Source organism: Ailuropoda melanoleuca, chromosome 18 (assembly GCF_002007445.2).
Source record: "Ailuropoda melanoleuca isolate Jingjing chromosome 18, ASM200744v2, whole genome shotgun sequence".
Lineage (NCBI taxonomy): Eukaryota > Metazoa > Chordata > Mammalia > Carnivora > Ursidae > Ailuropoda > Ailuropoda melanoleuca.
Window position 1 is genome coordinate 12,335,139 of NC_048235.1, and position 18,613 is coordinate 12,353,751.

General features: G+C 43.0%; 1 protein-coding gene and 1 long non-coding RNA gene across 4 annotated transcripts; one reads left to right on the top strand and one right to left on the bottom strand.

Annotated features, from left to right (window-relative positions):
- Positions 1–49: 49 nt before the first annotated feature.
- ING2 (inhibitor of growth family member 2) lies at positions 50–12,138 on the top strand. Its single transcript, XM_002914013.4, has 2 exons — positions 50–699; positions 5,592–12,138. The coding sequence occupies exons 1-2, from the start codon at positions 528–530 to the stop codon at positions 6,260–6,262; spliced, it is 843 nt and encodes a 280-aa protein (XP_002914059.1). The 5' UTR covers positions 50–527; the 3' UTR covers positions 6,263–12,138.
- LOC117797085 lies at positions 5,819–18,278 on the bottom strand. 3 transcript variants are annotated; one of them, XR_004621945.1, is made up of 4 exons: positions 17,592–18,278; positions 15,881–15,940; positions 10,975–11,124; positions 5,819–5,951 (listed from the first exon to the last, which is right to left on the bottom strand). It is a non-coding gene; the product is annotated as an uncharacterized LOC117797085 (long non-coding RNA). The 3 variants fall into 3 exon arrangements; XR_004621946.1 differs by lacking the exon at positions 10,975–11,124 and having other exon boundaries at positions 5,821–5,951; XR_004621944.1 differs by lacking the exons at positions 5,819–5,951; positions 10,975–11,124 and adding an exon at positions 15,111–15,620.
- Between the last annotated feature and the right edge of the window lie 335 nt (positions 18,279–18,613).

Here is an 18,613-nt window from a genome sequence, read left to right on the forward strand (position 1 = left end):
AGGGGCGGGCCCCCGGCCTTATTAGGAGTAAGTCGTGCGCAGGCGCAGAGGCGGCCGCAGGCGGAGGGGCGGGGGCAGTCCAGTGAGAGACTCTCCGACAGGCACGGAGGGTGATTAAGAGGGAAGGGGGCAGCGAAGGGCTTGTCATGGGGATCCGTGCTACGAGACGGCATTGGTAGCATCTGGGGACTCCAAGGGGGACAGGAGGTATCAACGCCCGGGACCCCGGCGCCAGCTCCGCCGGGAGATCCCCGCTGCTCTAGTCCTGGGGAGGGAGGGGAAAAAGGAGGGAGCCCTGATCTCGCCCCGCCCCTGGGCTTGTTACCGCGGGGGCGGGGAGTGAGGGCTTCTTTTGGGGGGAGTGGAGATCGGGGGACTCGGCTGTGCCCTCTTGAGCGGCTGCCGGTGTCCCCGCGGCGCCGGGCTGCCGAGCAGAGGAGCCGCGGCGGCCGTGGCTGTTGCATGTGTGGTTGCTGGATGCGGAGGCGGCGGCGGCGGCGGCGGCGAGGAGCAGCAGCGGCGGCAGGATGTTAGGGCAGCAGCAGCAGCAACTATACTCGTCGGCCGCGCTCCTGACCGGGGAGCGGAGCCGGCTCCTCACCTGCTACGTGCAGGACTACCTCGAGTGTGTGGAGTCGCTGCCCCACGACATGCAGAGGAACGTGTCCGTGCTTCGAGAGCTGGACAACAAATATCAAGGTAGGGGGCCGCGGGGCTGCCCGTGCGGGTCCTCCCCTCAGACGGATTCCCTGGCCTCCGGGCACTGTCGCTCGGAGCCAACCCGGGGAAGTGCCACTTTCCATTTCGCCTGTGACAGTCTCCCCGAGTGCACAGAGGGGGTCTGGCGTGTGGGACGGAGGAGAGGGACTGGAGACCGGGTTCGCGGCCCTCCCTTCCCCCGCTGCGGTCGGCGAGGACTTCTGTGGGGTATCACGGGTGGGGGTGGGGGCCGCTCGTCAGCCCCCGCTGCAGACCCAGCGGCTGCAGCTGGTGTGGAGAGGAATCAGCCATTTTAAGCAGCATTTGTTCCGGCGCCTGCCTGCCCTGTGCCGCAGACCCTCCTGCCCCGGCGAGGGAGCGTGCAGCGGGCGGGGGCTGTAGGGAGTGAGCGGCCGGCCGCAGCCGGGCTCCCGCTGGTCTCCGGGGCCTGGCTTTTTCCCTACCCCCCTCCAGCCCCCACCCCGAGAGCAGATGCATTGGAACGTGCGGGGGGGAGGGGGCAGGAGAGGGCCGCGAAGGCGGACTCGGGGAGGTCCCTCCCTCCGTTCTCCGGCTCCCGGCTCGGGAAGAGAGTACGTTCCCTTCTCCCGCCCCAGGGAAAGTTCCGGGCCGCAGCCTTTGCCTAGCGCCATCAGCCAAATGGTTAAAAGGGGAGGGGTCCCCGAGGGGAAAGGAAGAGGTGTGTGTGTGTGGCGGGGAGGGCCTCCTATCCCTGGAGGCGGGGCCTGGGGGAGTGACGTAGAACATGGGAGGGGCGCGGACCAGTGCGCTCCCGCCCGCCTCGAAAATGGCTGGTCGCCGGAAGGTTTGGGCGGAGCTGGCTGGTGGGAAGGTGTCGGAACCTTGTGGAACGTTAGTTCGTTTCTAGCAGACTCAGTGTTGAGGTTTGGGACATGTTTGTCGTGATTTTTCGACCCTTTCGCCACCACTCAATCAGGACGAAGAAACGCTCAGATACTAGGACCATAGCTGACCCTAGCACCGCGTATGTTCCGGGCCTTGCGTCACTTCCGGGCCCCAGGTGGAAGTGGGTGGTTGACTGGGCAACCGCCTGGCGTCCCTTAACCCATGGGTCCCTCCTTCGCCAAGTTTGAGTGATGAGGCAAAAACCACCCTTTGTGGTCGGACCCAAGAAAACTAAGACAGGGAATCAGCCTTTCCTACAGAGGGTACCATTTATCATCCACAATTGGTGGACCTTTCGTTTGCTACTAGGAGGGGAGAAATTTAAATGGGGAACGGTTTTGCGTTTAATAACCCTGATCAAGGAATAGACCTTGGGCGTAATGTGGAAACAGCCGTACGGACTTTAAAAAGATAACTTTTTGGACCCCATTCTCCGTTTTTCTAGACCCGTCGTCACTAATCTTATGATTTAGTCTCAAAGGAACCCACTTCTGGGGTGATATTTTCTGGCCTGTAGCATGATAGAATATTTAAGTGTCACTGTGTTTTCGAATCTATAATGTATTTCTGCTTTTGAATCCATGTGATAGGGTTGTTGATAGGACTGATCTCTGTTAGGGGGAAAGAGAATTAAATAGTGATTACTTACTGTGTGTCATCGCTATGCTGGGTCCAGAACATTATCTCACAATAATCCTGTGAAGTAAAAATATATTTTACAGACAAGTTAAAATTTACAAGGACTTTAAGTGACTTGTTCAGTTAACTAGGTGGGGAAGTAGGAGGGCTAGTTCATGTGCACATCCTTTTTTTAAAACTATTAACTTTTTATAAAAACTTATTTAGTAAAAGTTCTCCAAAGGTATTTTCTACAGACATGGAGCACATTCATGAATTGTAGCCTAAAAATGATACATATGTGCTTAAGAATTGTCTATTGAACATTTTTAGTTTTTTAAATAGTAACTCTGAAGTTTGTAAAGCTTGCATGGTTTTACGTTTCTTTAAAGACACGTATTTGCCATTACAAGAGTTAAGCTGTTTTCATTTGAATTTGGGAAGGAAAAGTGGTTACAGAGAACTCTGCCATCTTGACCATCTAGAATTGTCCTAAGTAGCTCTGGTAACATGAGAAAAACAGTATTAGGCTTTAAAAGATTGAAAGATTATAAACATTTCCAGCTGCATTAAGATTGGTTAGTTTCAAGATTAATATAGAAGAAGGATCTAGTTTTCAGTCTGTGCCCATGCTTACTAAGCTCCACTTCCACAGTTTTATGATTATTAGCTTTATGTACTTGTGTGTTCTTGGTTCAGATTTCATAAGCTTTTTCTTTGCTAGTTCTTAAGCATTTTCCGTTTTTGTATTTAGTACTTACTGCAATATGTAGTGATATAAATTAAATAGGAAGTCAAAAAAGTTTCTGTCCTACCTATTTGAGACACTTTCAGAAATTACTGAAGAATCTTTAAAAGTAACCTTAAAAACTCTTAAAAATAGAGAAATGAGGGGCGCCTGGGTAGCGCAGTCGTTAAGCGTCTGCCTTAGGCTCAGGGCGTGATCCCGGCGTTCCGGGATGGAGTCCCACATCAGGCTCCTCCGCTGGAAGCCTGCTTCTTCTTCTCCCGCTCCCCTGCTGTGTTCCCTCTCTCGTTGGCTGTCTGTCTGTCACATAAATAAATAAAATCTTAAAAAAAAAAATAGAGAAATGAAGCCAACAGTTTCACAATTGAAAGAAGTATTTATCATGGGATATGGTTATTAGAGAACCTCAGTTTTTGTTCCAGTATTCTTGTTCATAATTTCTTGGGAAATAAACATTGAATTAAAAATTAATACTTAATTTCAAGTGCCTTCCGTGCAGCTTGTTAGAAAGTGCTTAAACGGCAGAGCCAGACATACCCATCTGGCAGAGTTCAAAGTCTGGGGTTGTTACCTCTTGAACGTCATTTCTTTTCTTTTTTTTTTTTTTTTAAGATTTTATTTATTTATTTGACAGAGATTGAGACAGCCAGCGAGAGAGGGAACACAAGCAGGGGGAGTGGGAGAGGAAGAAGCAGGCTCATAGTGGAGGAGCCTGATGTGGGGCTCGATCGTAACGCCGGGATCACGCCCTGAGCCGAAGGCAGACGCTTAACCGCTGTGCCACCCAGGCGCCCCTGAACTTCATTTCTTCACATATAGAAGTGATAGCTTCGTCATGCGGTTGCTTCGGGAATTAAATGAGAAAATCTTTATCACATAAAAGGGGCTTAGTGTGTGTTAGTTTCCTTTCTTTTTTCACTGTGTAATTAAGAGTCTTAAAAATATGAATTCTTCTCATGTACAGTATCAGTGTGCCTGTATGATATAATATAATTAGCTTCTAACTCCTGTTAATAAGGTTTACCTTTATTTTTTAATCCTCAAGTTTTATATCTGAGGGGAAAATATATAATTATTGTTCCTGGAGAAAAATTATGTTCTTAAGAAAATTACTTACATACCTAGCTGGGCAAATGGGCTAGATACGAACTTTGTTTTAAAATGTGCTGTGCAGGTATGAGTACCCTCAAGTGTGTGGTGGCACTTTATCATGTATCCCAGGTTAAGCAGTTGTCCATCAAGCCTGAGCGCTTATAATTTCTAGGGAGGAGTTAATCCATAAGAGTTGTGTCAAAGACCTGCTTTGTGTTAACCTTTCTTGCAGATAGTCCTAGTGTATGCATGTTACTAGTCTAACATTTCTGTTGTTATCGTTAGAGTAACAATATTGGACGGTAAAACGATGGTATGCCACATGCTGGTAGTACTATTAGAATATAAAACAGTGATATGCCATGTGGTGTAATAAAGTAATTTTTGTTTCTCTACCTTTAGAAAGACAGAACTCTTTTAGATAGCTTTATATCTCATAAGGACAAGAAATAGATTTGAATAAAAAACTGATCTTACATAAATTTTTGCTGACATCTGGAACTATATTTTCAGATTTTTGTATACCAGATTTTGTGACTCAGACATTTTTAATTCACTTAGATGTGTCCCACATGCTATACAATACCAAAATCAGCAGTTCAAAAAGCTTAAAACCAACTGCTGAGTTATCTACAAAATCAGAGCGACTCAATGCTGACTTTACTGTAATTTTGTTAGTAGCTTAGTCAGTTGATGCCAGAATCTGAACTAAACCTACCCTGGAAATAGTTTGGTTTTCGGAATCTCCCATATGATAAAATAAACGAGCTATTAAAACTAATATGATGGGAAACGTTACTTGTGTCTGCTTTGTTTAAGAGTGTCCAGGGGTATGATATGACAGTCAAGGTGTAATGTCTCTCTGGAGTCATGTAGCAAGTCACTGATTGAACTGTAAATCCTGAAAACACAGTTGGACAGTAATCTGTAGCCTAGTTTCAGAACCTAAGTTTACAGTTGAAGTCTGGCATGTAAATTTTATTCAGTGTTGTTTTGAGTTTCAAATGAAGTATAGGTGACTTCACTAGGTAGACTATAAAGTGGCAAACGATGTTCTTGCCCATGTAAAATACTTCGAGTATTAATTAGTAAGCACATCTCTTCTTTTCCTTTTTTTTTTTTTTTTTAAGCTCAAACCCCAATGTGGGGCTTGAATTCATGACCCTGAGATCAAGAGTTGTATGCTCTACCACCTGAGCCAGCCAGGCACCCCTCTTACCCTTTTTAAAATAGACTAATGAGTATTAGAAAGCTTTGTAAGAAAAATAAATTAAAAATTTTAAAAAAGAAACCTTTGTATTCTTACTAGTTTATTTCTAAATATACTTTCATATTGGATGACATATGGTCTTTCTATGGGAAATAATGCTTTTTAACGTATACATGCCAAGAGGAGTGTGGTTTTATGATTTGAGTTCATTCAACTTTACCAGTTCTGTGAAAGATAACTAACTTAAAAAATATATGTGCTAATGCACAAATGTTCTGATTTTTCTTACATTTTTAGAAACATTAAAGGAAATTGATGATGTCTATGAAAAATATAAGAAAGAAGATGATTCAAACCAGAAAAAACGCCTACAGCAGCATCTCCAGAGAGCATTAATCAATAGTCAAGAATTGGGAGATGAAAAAATTCAGATTGTCACACAGATGCTCGAATTGGTGGAAAATCGGGCAAGGCAGATGGAGTTGCATTCACAGTGCTTTCAAGATCCTGCTGAAGGTGAACGGGCCTCGGATAAGGCAAAGATGGATTCCAGCCAACCAGAAAGATCTTCAAGAAGACCCCGCAGACAGCGAACCAGTGAAAGCCGTGATTTATGTCACATGACGAATGGGATTGAAGACTGTGATGATCAGCCACCTAAAGAAAAGAAATCCAAGTCAGCCAAGAAAAAGAAGCGCTCCAAGGCCAAGCAGGAAAGGGAAGCATCGCCTGTTGAGTTTGCAATAGATCCCAATGAACCTACGTACTGTTTATGTAACCAAGTGTCTTATGGGGAAATGATCGGATGTGACAATGAACAGTGTCCAATTGAATGGTTTCACTTTTCGTGTGTTTCGCTTACCTATAAACCAAAGGGGAAGTGGTATTGCCCAAAGTGCAGGGGAGATAATGAGAAAACAATGGACAAAAGTACTGACAAGGCAAAAAAGGATAGAAGATCGAGGTAGTGAATGCCATCCATGTTTTAAAAGGTTGTCTTTTATATAATTCTTCAGAATTTACTTTCGGAAAATGTTTTAGGGTAAATGCATAAGACTATGCAATAATTTTTAATCATTAGTATTAATGGTGTATTAAAAGTTGTTGTACTTTGTCTGTGACCTTAATTTTCTGCACTGAATTACCAAATATTTTAAACCAGGTAGTCTTTAGATCACCTGATGAAAGGAGCAGGGAATAGGGAGAGGGTGGTGTGAACATTATAAAAACTTCACAAACCATGCCTATTTCATTTTCATTTAAAACTACAATGCTGTTTTTTGGGTAAACACCAAAGTTTTGCTAGCATTTTAGTTCTCTGGGCTTTAAAAAATTTAGGTACAGTTGGAGTTGTCTGTAAGCATTCAGATTATCTTGGGTAATTTAAAATATGAACACTACATTTAGAGCTGCTTTCTCCCTAGCCCCATTTACACATACACTTATTCATCTCTAGTCTTCCAAGAATTTCAGGAGCTAGAGATAAGAATAATTTGGGATTCCATGTGGAATAATGTGCTCTTACTAGAGTATTTGCTGCTGTATTTTCCTTAGTAGCATTTTGATACACTGTCAGTAGCCCATTTGTAAATGCCTTGCTGCTGCATCATAGATACATGTAATCTAGTGCTTAATAAGGGAGTTGTGTTTTGTTTTGTTTTAATTGGGACAGGTATGCGTAGTTAGGATACCAAAAATGGTGCCATTTGGCTTCTATTGGAAAATTTGGGATTATGCAGTATCATGGTTAAAGGTTGAGCAATTTAACAAATGCATCATATTTAATAACATTTTCCATGTGACCCACTGCTGCAATGCTTAGCCACGGGCCTGTCAGTGGGAGAAAGGGTATACACTAGTCTTTAAATACTGCCTTTTTGTCAGACAGGAGTTTAAATAGTTTTCTAGTGGCTAGAGTTGATTTCTGTCCCAATCAGTGATTATATATTATTTTAAGTAATAGTGTATTCACTTTAACTTTCTGGTATTGGTGCTGTTTGATGTTTTCACGTTGAATGAACTAATATCATCATAACAATGCAATTAATAATGTATTTGTAAATTGAATTTTCCCAGATTCTGATATTTTAAGGATAAGCATATTGATGGATATATGAACATCTATTGGGAGAATTTTTTGGTTTGGGGGGGGCAGCAGATTGTCTAGTCCTTTAAATTTATGTGTAACATACTTTTTATTCCTCATTTCTTCTGAATCTGATGATCTTGATTCTTTCTGATTAACATGTGAAAAATTCTATCTGCTTGTTTGGAAAAAAAACTCTTCTAGCTCCCCTGTGTGACTTTAAGGCATGTTATTTCCCCTCCTCTGGGTGTCAGGTTATTCATCTGTAATACGAGTTTGGCTTAAATAGCTCCAAGGTTCTTTTGAGATCTATAGTATTTGCACTATAGTGAGGATTTTAATCAAATGACTTGTTTTTCTCTTTTGTTAATTTTGTCCTTCATTCTGAGATATCAAGACAGTTTAAAGGTGGTCTTTGAGACAGGTAACTGCACAATATTTGATTAACTCCTGTCCTGAGGATGTTTTGCTTGATGACTGGAACCGGTTGGTTATGTTGCTTGTTGAGCGAGAAATATCAGACAGCATGATGAAGAATTTATTTTATTGTAACATAGTTGAGTTGTAAAAAAATTCTTTTCTCAAGAATATAGCATTTTGTCTTAGTGATTACATCCTTATTACCAGGATAGAGCTATTTACCTGACACCATTAAAAATATCCGTATGTGCACAGTCTCCAAAAGCTTTCAGATGGGACTGTGTAGAAGTCAACACTTTTTCATACATTAAATTTCCCTCAGCATATGAGGAAAAAAACCCTTCATAGTGGAAGTACCCGAATTTGGATTAGGCTTGATAGGAAAACAGACATGGAAAATCCTGGAAGATGTGTTCTCTTTAAGACCTGATGTTTGAGACAGTTTTATTTTTATGAATTTTTTTGTTTGTTTTCCATACAGCATGGGAAAGAGAGGTCATAAGTTTGCATAACATTTTGACTAGGATTTCTTTTTTAAATATTCTAGATTTCATATACTGTCTCATACCATGGTTATCAACTCATGCTATAAACCAGTTCTTAAACTTGTCTCCTATTAGAATTACTTCAAAAGCTTCAAGAAATGCAGATACCTGTGTCCCACACCCAGCAATTGTGATGTAATTCATTTGGAATGTGACTGAAATACTAGAATTTTTTTTAAATCTCCAGGTGATTCTAATCTACAGAAAAGTTTTAGAACTGCCGTATTACGAAAACTTGAGCCTATTGAAAACTGTGGGTGGCTTCTCTACATCCAGATTTATACGACTCTAGCACATAGAAGTTCTGATACACGCACAAGAGGTTGTCCCTTGTCCCCAACGGCCTGCCAACACTTGAAGACTCAACACTTAGGTGCTCCTTGTGTGCTGGTCACTGTTCTAAGCAGTGGTGGTTTCAAAAGACAAAGTCCTTGTTCGTGCACCAGATGTTTTGGTGGGGAGTCAGATGTATGTTAGGTGACTGTTAGAAGGGGAGTAAAGCAGATGGAAAGGGAGGTGAGTCTTAATTATGGTGATTAAAGAAAAGTCTTGAAGGAAGTGATCTTTGAGCTGAGACCAGAGGGAAATAAGGAAGTGAGGAAGGCAACGATTTAAGAGAAGGGAGGAGTAAAACAAGCTTGTTGGTTTGACTAGAGCACTTGACGCAGTGTGGAAGGGACTAGAAAATGTTGACTCTTGAAAACCACAGTAGAAAATTTGGGAAGGGTTTATATTGAAGAGTTTGTATATGAGTTTGTATTGAAGTGTTCTTTGAAGGTCACTCTGATCATGCTGCATGCAAAATGTAGCCTAGGGAGACTTGGTGAAAATAGGGAGTATCAGGAGACCCTCTTAGAAGTCTCTGCACCGGAAATATTGGTAGCTTAGACCAGGGTGGTAGCAGTGGAAGTGGTAGCGAGTGGTGGGACTCTGCTTAGGTCTTCAAGATCCTGCCAGCAGGAGGATTTTGGCCCAGCGATTAGAAGGCGAAGAGATGACAAGGGTGATTCTTAGGTTTTTTGGCTTGAGGGGAAAAATCAAGATTTCTGTTTGCATTTGGGTTTGAGATACCTGATAGATTTCTCTTGGGATCCAGCATGGAATTGAGGGAGGGGCCCGGAGCTAAACATTTGGGAATTAGCTGATGAATAAAAGTTTAAAGCCATGTGACTGAAATCACTTGTAAACAGATAGGTGCCTCTCAAATTTTAATGTGCCTAAGAGTACCCTGTTTTTGTTGAAATGCAGATTCGGATTCAGTAGGTGTGGTATGGGGCCTAAGATGCTGCAGTTCTAACAAGCTCTTCGGTGAGGCTGATGCTGCTGGCTCAGGGACCCACGGTTTGAGGTACCCTGTAGATCCTGAAGAGGGTGGGGTGGGTCCTGGGGCACTCCAGCATTTGGAAGGGGGAGCCAGCAAAGGAGACTTCCAGATCTCCAGATAAAGCAGAAAAATGTGGCACACCAGAACAAAAGTGATGTGTTTCAAGAAGGGAATCATTCAAGTGTCGCTCAAATAAGATGAGGACTGGGAGTTAGCCTCTAGGTTGGGGGTTTTGCAGAGTGAACAGGCCGTGAGTTTGGGGATGAGGAACTGCTTGGAGTGGGTTGTGCGCAGAAGGGGATGGAAGTAGAATCAGCAGTTGTGGACAACTGAAGTTTTGATGTAAAGAGGAGCAATGATGGATCTGAGTTGTGGGTGAGCCAAGGGGGGGGATTTTAACTCGAGACAGTATAGCATGATCCTATGCAGACTGGAATATTCCATTAGAAGGGGACAGATACATGCTGTCAGGAAAACTGGGTTATTGCAGGAGTGAAATCTGAATAGGCAGGCAAGAGGGAATGAGTGAGAACTCGCACTCACGAGGGGTTCATCTCAAATAGGCACAGGGACAGTTCCAGTTCATGTGTCAGGAAGGAAGGTGGTGTTTTAACTCATTTATTGAAGTATTTACTGTACAGCTATTACTTAGGAGGTACCGATTTAGGTCCTTGGGAATAAAACAGGGATCAAGACGACAAAAATCTTCGTAACTGGGTGGTGCTTAAGTTCAGGAAGTGAACAGGTGTGAATGCAGATAGCTGGCTGTTTTGGTATTGGGGAAAATGAGGTCATTCTCTTTCAACAGCTTCCACTTTCCCCATGAAGGCCTGAGATGGGGAAGGGGGAGGGACGTTGGAAATCTGCAGGAGTTAGCGAGGGCATGTGGGAAGGGCTTGTGGGAACTACCACTGAGGACAGTGGGAGAGTAGACCAGGAAGGCCAGTCGGTACTGTGGGTCAGGTGGAGCTTTTGGTCATAACTTCAGATAAACCGATAACTCATTCTGTTCCTGGATGCCAACATGAAAAAAGAGAACGGACAAAAGAACAAAATTTCAAAATATCCCTACAGCGAGCTGGAAAAATCGCAGCTCCCCCGTCCTTTTTATATGCCCAGTAGGTGGCTTCCTTGGAGGGATCAGTCCTCATTCTCCCCTCCCCACCTGAAATGGAGAGGAGCCCGTCTTCAAGGAGCAGTGGGGGTAGAAATAAGCTGGACCGCTCTTCAGCCCTTCCTGAATCAAGTGCTTATAGTTTCATGTCATTGAAAATCTATTTAAAGTGTAAGTTATCTTGGAATTACCTTTACTGCGTTGCCTAAACTACATCAATTGGAGATTCTGTATTCTATATGTGAGGGCAGTCCAGCACCCTGTCCACGGATTCCAGAGATGGAGATTTCTCTGCGGTCTCGGCTGGCTGTCCTGTCCTCTTTGGCCTGCAGTTTGTTCAGCTGTGAAACGAGTGATCTAAGATACGGTTATGCCAAAAACACGGTTATTATTATTCACATCCCTTAACATTGTTACGGAAGAGTTCTGGTCACAAACTTACTAATTGTTGAGTTTATGAAATAGCAGTGTTTAGTTCTTCATGTATCTGGTAACTGGACTTCAGGGTTTTCTAAACTTCAGACACTAGAATGATCTTGATGGATTTTCGCCATGTCCACATTTCATTCTAATTTTATATTTGAAAGTATTACTTAACGCTTTTCTTTAAAACAGCTCACTTTTTGATGTCAGTTTATTTTTAAAAGAAAGCATATCACTTTGGTGAGTGGAAAATTAGTATCACTTTGACTTAAAAATATAATGAAAATGACGCAGTGTTATTAAATTCTAGCTATGTAGGATGGCTGTGAAAACAGCCCCAAATCTATTCTTCCATTTTAAGAAGTGTGATTATAATAAATACTATTCAGTAAGGGTAAAAAGACATATAAGCACCAAATCAAGTCTTTCTGCATGATGTAACCAAAAGGATTTAAAGAGAATTTTGAGCACTCCCTTCCCATCCTACTCTGGGAAACGCTTTAAGCAACAGAAGGTTAACTACTGCAGTTTCTCGACTATCAGTATAAAACAGAAATACTAACGTGTCTTAAAGGCATATATCTCTCTACATGCGTGCAGATGGCCTGGGCCTCGTAATAAAGGTTTCCGTAAACCCCGCTCCCCTAAGGTATTGACCAGCATTACCCGCGTCAGTAGTAAAGTAACTGACGTTACCCTGACTCCCCTAAGTTTCTGGTCTCGTCAGTTTTTTGCTCTCAGGATAAAAAAAACTGCAGCTCCTCCAATGCCACTCAGTGAGCAGAGAGAGATGTCCCAGGTGGCCTTGTCTGTAGTCACTTTTGAGCCTGGCATTCCAGGCTTGAAAAAAAAAAATCCTTTAAATTTTCCAGATAATATCCTCAGTTGCCCACTGGCTGGTGGATTCTTGATTTTGGCGATCTTCTTTGTAAGAAAAAAAAAATCCAATTTCCTTATGAATTAGAGAACACTAATGTGTCCTAGCACTGAAGGCCTGAGGTTTGGGGTGTGGCAGTGTGTTTTGATGTGGTGGGTAGTTGTGCGCCCAAATGCACTAAAGTAGGCTTTCACATTTTAATTGTATTAGATAAAAATTGTCCTGTCTTCTTAGATACGTCCTCCAATCCTTTAGACGTACGGTGTGACGTGAAGGAAGATTCGATGTCTTCAGCCTCCGCACCGTCTGTATGTACAGGGCTATCCTTCCGTCTTGCCCCGTGTGGACGGCTGTTCCCTCTCTACTTGCCTCAGACTAGTTTTTAAAATAAACGTGGCTGCTTTAAATGAGTTTCGTTCTTCGTTGCTTCTAGAACTGCCTGCCCCGCACTGGAAGAGCATTTGGTCAAATCTGCCTAGCTTAAAAATAAATACGTTCTAAGAGAGGATCTGTAGCTTGAGCTTTAATGTACGGCTTTGGGGTTTTAAATATGTCGCTTCCCTGCCCCCGTCCCCCGCCCCTGTTTTTGACTGTGTTCGGATGGCAGTGTTTTGCTGTATCCTTGCTTTGAAGAGCAAAATTGAATTACTTTGACCAGAGTCTCTAATTTATTTATATAGTACATTAATCTTAGAAACTTCCCACATAGAAGCAGACGTGTTAGGCCAACCAGCTCGTTTGCTCTCCAGAGATTCAGGCTTTAGATCAGTGATAGGGGATCCTGCCCTCAGTGGGAAGTAAGTGTTTGGATACAGACAGAAGAATCTGCTGGTTACGCTTATCAGGAAGGTAGAATCAGGTAGCATATAGCACTGCTAAGCTTTAAGACAGGCTTTTATTGCACTTTTCTCCCTTCCTGAGACATGGTAAATCCCTCAACTGTTGGAAATTTCCCCCTGATTTTTAGAGTGCATTTTGCTTTTTAGTTATAAATTTGCATTTCTCACCAATTTGAAAAAAATCAGTTCTCAAGGATTAAGAAAAGAGATTATATAAACTGGAGCAAAGTAGCGACTGAGAAGGTTCTCAGTTTTGACGACACAAAACGTTTATAGTAGCTTTGGCTTTGAATTTATGATGCTTGAGTATTACATTGAAACTTTTCTACATCTATATTAGTTTAGTGTTACTTTGGAATAATTCTGGCTGAATTTAAGGTGTAATTTAGTAAAATGGACAATCTAGAACTTTTTCTTTTTTCTTTTTTTTTAAGATTTTATTTATTTATTTGACAGAGAGAGAGGCAGCCAGCTAGGGAAGGAACACAAGCAGGGGGAGTGGGAGAGGAAGAAGCGGGCTCCCAGTGGAGGAGCCCGATGTGGGACTTGATCCCAGGACCCTGGGATCACACCCTGAGCCGAAGGCAGACGCTTAACGACTGTGCCACCCAGGCGCCCCTAGAACTTTTCTGATTGCACAGTGGGAAAGAAAGTTTCTATGGCTAGTTAAGAGAGGAAAAAAAAAATAGAAGCATATAAATTATTTCTTCTTATTTAAGTCTTTGTTAAAATCCATCTGAAATTAATTAGGTTTCTCTTTCCAAGTAGATCAAATGCTTAATTATCTGGGATTGAGAGATTTAAAAACTTTAACATAACTTTCATGTCATTTGAAAATCTGAAAACAAGACTGAGCCTTTTAAGCTAACGAGAGTGAGTTTAGGATCTTGGTAAAGCATTTTGGTAAAGAAGTACTTTATATGTCAGAAAGAGTCCCTAGTAACTGCTTAAGTAACTAGTGGCTAACTCAGCGAGCTGCAAAACAGTAGCTGAGGCACTGTTTGACGTGAGGGGTTAAGGTAGACGAATTGCTGGGGTATTTTGCTTGTTTGTTTTTGTGTTTTACCAGATACCTGAATCTTTGTTTTACTCATTACACTCCACTGAAGACCATCCTTCCGAGGGAGCAAGAAGGCAAATATTATGCTATGAAAGAGAACGTGACTGTACACAGTCGTTGGTAAATAATTCCCAGACATAAACCGCGTGTCATTTGTTTTCTTGCCATCGTCTTCCATTTTCCCACTGACCTGCCTCATCCTGCCGTTTGACATCAGTATGAGAATTCAAGGATAACTGAGGTAGGCTGAAAGGATGATTCGCAAAAGCACACCACCTAGAACTAGAAGGGCGTTCCTGTGGTGACCAGCCAACATCTCTTCTTTGCGTTGACATTATACTCCAAACCGGAGTTTCCTAAAGTGTTCCGTGGATCTTGGAACGCTCTTTCTTCTGCCCCAGAAAGCTGGGGTGTGTGGCGTGTGATATCCCTACTGTTAGAGATTCAAAAGGTACGTGATAGAGATTCTGAGAAATCTTGGCACATTTCCCCTGTAATGCCTCTTCATACCCTGAGGAAGCAGGTGGTCTGTCAAGCCTTTTGAGACTGCCCTAAATTATACCGTGAAAGGATCATATTCAAATATTTTGGGTGATCAGACACCCCAGCCCCTCTTTCCTATAGCCTCAGTATTCTTGATACCATCGGTACCACTGTTCAAAGGCCTCAGGGACAGAACTTGCATCTTCTTTCTGTCTGTTAGGCGGTACTCCTCAGTCAGGTGGAGGAAGTGTTTCAAGCCTTCCTAAGTGAATCTGATACAACAAATAACAATACCGTTCAAGTAGAAATTGTCTGTCAAATATAATTGGGTTATGTAGCCCTATTAGCTCAACCTTGAAAGTATTGTGCTCAGTTTCTTGATTGGTAAAATTGGCCTAGATTTCTTAGGTACAAAGGAGCTGTAACCTTCATATTTGATCCGAGAAATTCCAGAAGAGACCACTGTTAATGATCTTGTACCCGTTTCCGGGAAAAGCATGAACTACAAAGAGCAAGTAATAATAAAGTTCTGAACCCAAGCCGTATTTTATTATTACCATATGAGTCGACGATGTGAGAACTGACCTCTGGGGAGCAATTTTGTCCTCCCAGTGGGCTCTGACATTAGGGTTTAATGCTGTGATACCCCTTTGGCTCTAGAAACTATAAAGATCAAGTAAACTGTTGTCCTTGGAGATTTTTATTGTTATTTCAAAGTAATATAATTTGTTTCTGTAAAATGCATTTACTGAAAAGGCAGAATTTCTTAACCAATGTCATGGCCAAAAATTTCTATGAAAGGGTAGGGAAGTGCTTTCTGTAGCTGGAACTAGAATCCGAATTGTGTGTGAGGCACAGGGCCTCTGGAGAAAAGGGGTAGCCAATTGCCCAAACTTTCGACTCCAGGCAGTAACCGGCAGAGTTCCAAATTTACCATCTCTAGCACAGTTTAGTTGAGAGAGTAGGAAGTCTTTTTATTTGTTTCACCTTGTTACTAGTTGGGGTCTTCGGAAAGATCAATAGCCACGAGGAATAAGATGAGTAAATTATTCCTGGAAGCGGACGATGGAGCAAAGGCGGTCATCGATGTGCTGGCCTCTGCATACGGAGAAGCTACAGGCTCCCTGTCCGTCTCCCGAAATGTGTTTGGTAAAGCTATTTCGAGAATAGTTTGTTTATTCAGAAGAGAATAAAGTATCAAGTCCAAGTGAGGGTGACGGATAAAAGGAAAACTTCCCTGTTCCCCTTTCACAATCATGCTCATTTTACAGGAAGGAAAGAAGGGGGGGAGGGAGGGAGGATAGGAGGGAGGGGGAAGGAAGGAAGGAGGAAAGAAAGAAAAAGAAAGAAAAGAGAAGAAAAGAGAAAAGAAACGAAAAAAGAAAAGAAAAGAAAAAGCAAAGCTCTCTACCTACCACCGTCGTGCTGTGAAGCATCACCTCAAGTTTATCCAAACTGCTGGGGTGCCGTATATTCTAAAACAATGAAAAAGTACCAGCTTTTTACTCCCATTGCTTCATGATAGTCTTGACCACTGTGCTAGATTAGAGAGCAATCCATTTAGTGGCCTCAAATGTTTAAGTTTCTGGGGAATCTTTGGGGAACATTTGAAATACTGATATTGGGAACCCTCCTCTCTCAAAGCACATAAAACTCACTCCCAAATCTTTGTCATGCTTTACGTAGTTTTACTTATTTTTAAAAAATTATCAATTTTATCATGTTTTAGTCAATTGTGCACTAGTAATTGTAATACTAACAATAAAGAAAAAAGTTTTTAACTTAGAGGCGTATTTTTGTTGCAAAGAAGTACAAGAGGGTAGACAATGCTTAAGAATAAAGAATGCATCATGAGGACACTATTTTGTGGGGGAGGTGGAACGGATATATAATTTCAGGGGAAAAACAATGTTAAACTCTTACTCGTTGGTACCTTTAAATGTATAGTATTTATATTCCATTCGATATATTTGTGTAATATAATGGTTTTATTTTAAAATGCCGGTATGGGGCACCTGGCTGGCTCAGTCGGTAGGGCGGGTGACTCTTGATCTTGGGGTCCTGATTTCCAGCCCCGCATTGGGCATTAAGCTTACCAAAAATAAAAATAAAAATAAATAAATAAGTAAATTATTATTAATAATAAATAAAATGCTGGTGTAGATAATATGCCAGAATTTATATTTTTTGCACTCATGTAAGCTTATGATGAAACATTTTAGAGGTCAATTCTATGTGTGAGAGGATACACAGTTTCTCAAAAAAATTTAGTAGATGTGAGAGCAAAACCAGAAATCATTGACAGATAAAATCTCTTCAGTACATTGGCCTTGACCATCTCACCTCAAATGCTTTATCCCACCTCACCCTTAGACTTTGGAATTACCAGAATTTTCACCTACTACCAAAAAGCAGTCCTCGATTTTTAGCATCCCAGCCTCTGACCACCACCTTCTGTTCTGGCTCACTCTCTTCTCTGCTCTGACTCAAGCCCCTCTTCAGCAGCAGGAACTCCAAAATAGTCCCACCAAACCTTCCCACTCATTCACTTTCTCAAGCTGGCTTTGGCCTCTTTACCAGACTCAGACTCCAGGGCCCATCACACTCATCTGGTGTTTGCACACATTCTCCACTCCTTGGCTTCTTTACCCTCAACCCTGTCTACACCCAGCTCAGCCTACTTGGCTTCTGCGGCCCAGGGGCCGGAAGGAGGCCAGTGTGGCCTCACAGACCTCCCCCACTTCGTAGTCCCCTTCCCACTCTCGGAGACCCCTGTGCTGCTTGCGCCACTCTGAAACGTGCAGTACCTTCCTCCCTCTGCTCTCACAAGTGGATTAATTCACTTCCTGTTTCCCTGGAAACAAGGTTCATCAGAGTTCTCCACCCACCATTTCTACCCGAGCTCTTGGCCTGTCTGCCTTCCACCTCCTTCTGAGATTGACTCCACCTCCGCACAATGACTCCACCGTGGCTACTCCCTCTGGTCCCTGCCCGCCCCTTCCACTGGACTTCCTACTGGTGGCTAATGTTGTCAGAGTTCCCATCTTAAACACAAGAAGGAAAAGGCAGTGGCAGTAAACAGCCCCACAACCCCTGCCAACTCATGGCCCCTTTTACTTCACTCACCTTTGGGGAGACACTCCTCGCGAGGCTTGTCTTTTCTTGTCTCTCTCTTCCCTTCCATTCTCTTCAGAATGGCTTTGTCTCCAGCATTCCATGGAAACTGCCTTCACATTGTCCACTTCAGTTGTTCGTTCCTGTGTCCTTATCTTTCCCTGCCAGCATTTGACACAAACGGTCACTCTTTCTTAAGACACTTTGTCTCTTTTCATGTGGCCTCCAGGGTACAAAGTGCGCTTGCTCTAGAATCTCCTCCAGCCTCACAGGTTGTGCTGGCTCATTCTATTTTGCTGAATGTGCTCCTTCTTCCTGTCCTCAGAGGCTGGAGTGTCCCAGGCTGAGGCTTCAGAAGGACACTGAATCTCATCCTATCTGGTGGCTTTAAGCTCCTTTTATACTTTGATGGCTCCCAAGCGTGTCAGCAACCCAACCCTCGTCTCGGCTTGCGTAGCCCGCCGCCCTCCTGCCCTTAGCCTGCCTAATGGCCATCTCAAACGAAACACGTTAGCCCCCGAGTTTTGTGGCCGCCCCGCCCCCACCGCCCCAGCCACCAGCCTATTCTTTCCTTGTCTTTGTCTTTGCAGTAAAGTGCAGTTCCATCTTTCAGTTGACCGGGCCAGAAATCCTGGAGTCATCCTTGATTCCTCTGCTTCTCTTACGCTCCCGAACAAATCCGTCTGCAGATCCTGGCAGTTTGACCTTCAAACTCTATTAAGTGGCTTGCTGCTCTGCTCATCTTTACCTCATCCAGGCCATCGTCAGTCACTTCTGCCGGAACTGTTGTAACGACTTCCCAACCAATCTTCCTGTTTCTACCTTCGTCCGTGTGTGTTTCGTCAACAAAGCAGCTAAAGAGATCCAGCAAATCAGTCTCTCCTCTGCTAAATGTCCTTCAGTGGCTTTGCAACTTATGGTAAAATCCAAAATCTTTACAATGGCCTAAAAGGCTGGATTTAATCAGTCTCCGAGGGTTGATTCCTCCTAGCACTCTCCTTTAGTTCTTTCTGTTCCAGCCACATCAGATCGGC

Coding starts and splice junctions, on each gene's coding strand:
- ING2 (XM_002914013.4), top strand. CDS start 528: ATGTTAGGGCAGCAGCAGCAGCAACTATACTCGTCGGCCGCGCTCCTG. Junction 700..5,591: donor GCTGGACAACAAATATCAAG/GTAGGGGGCCGC, acceptor TTACATTTTTAG/AAACATTAAAGGAAATTGAT.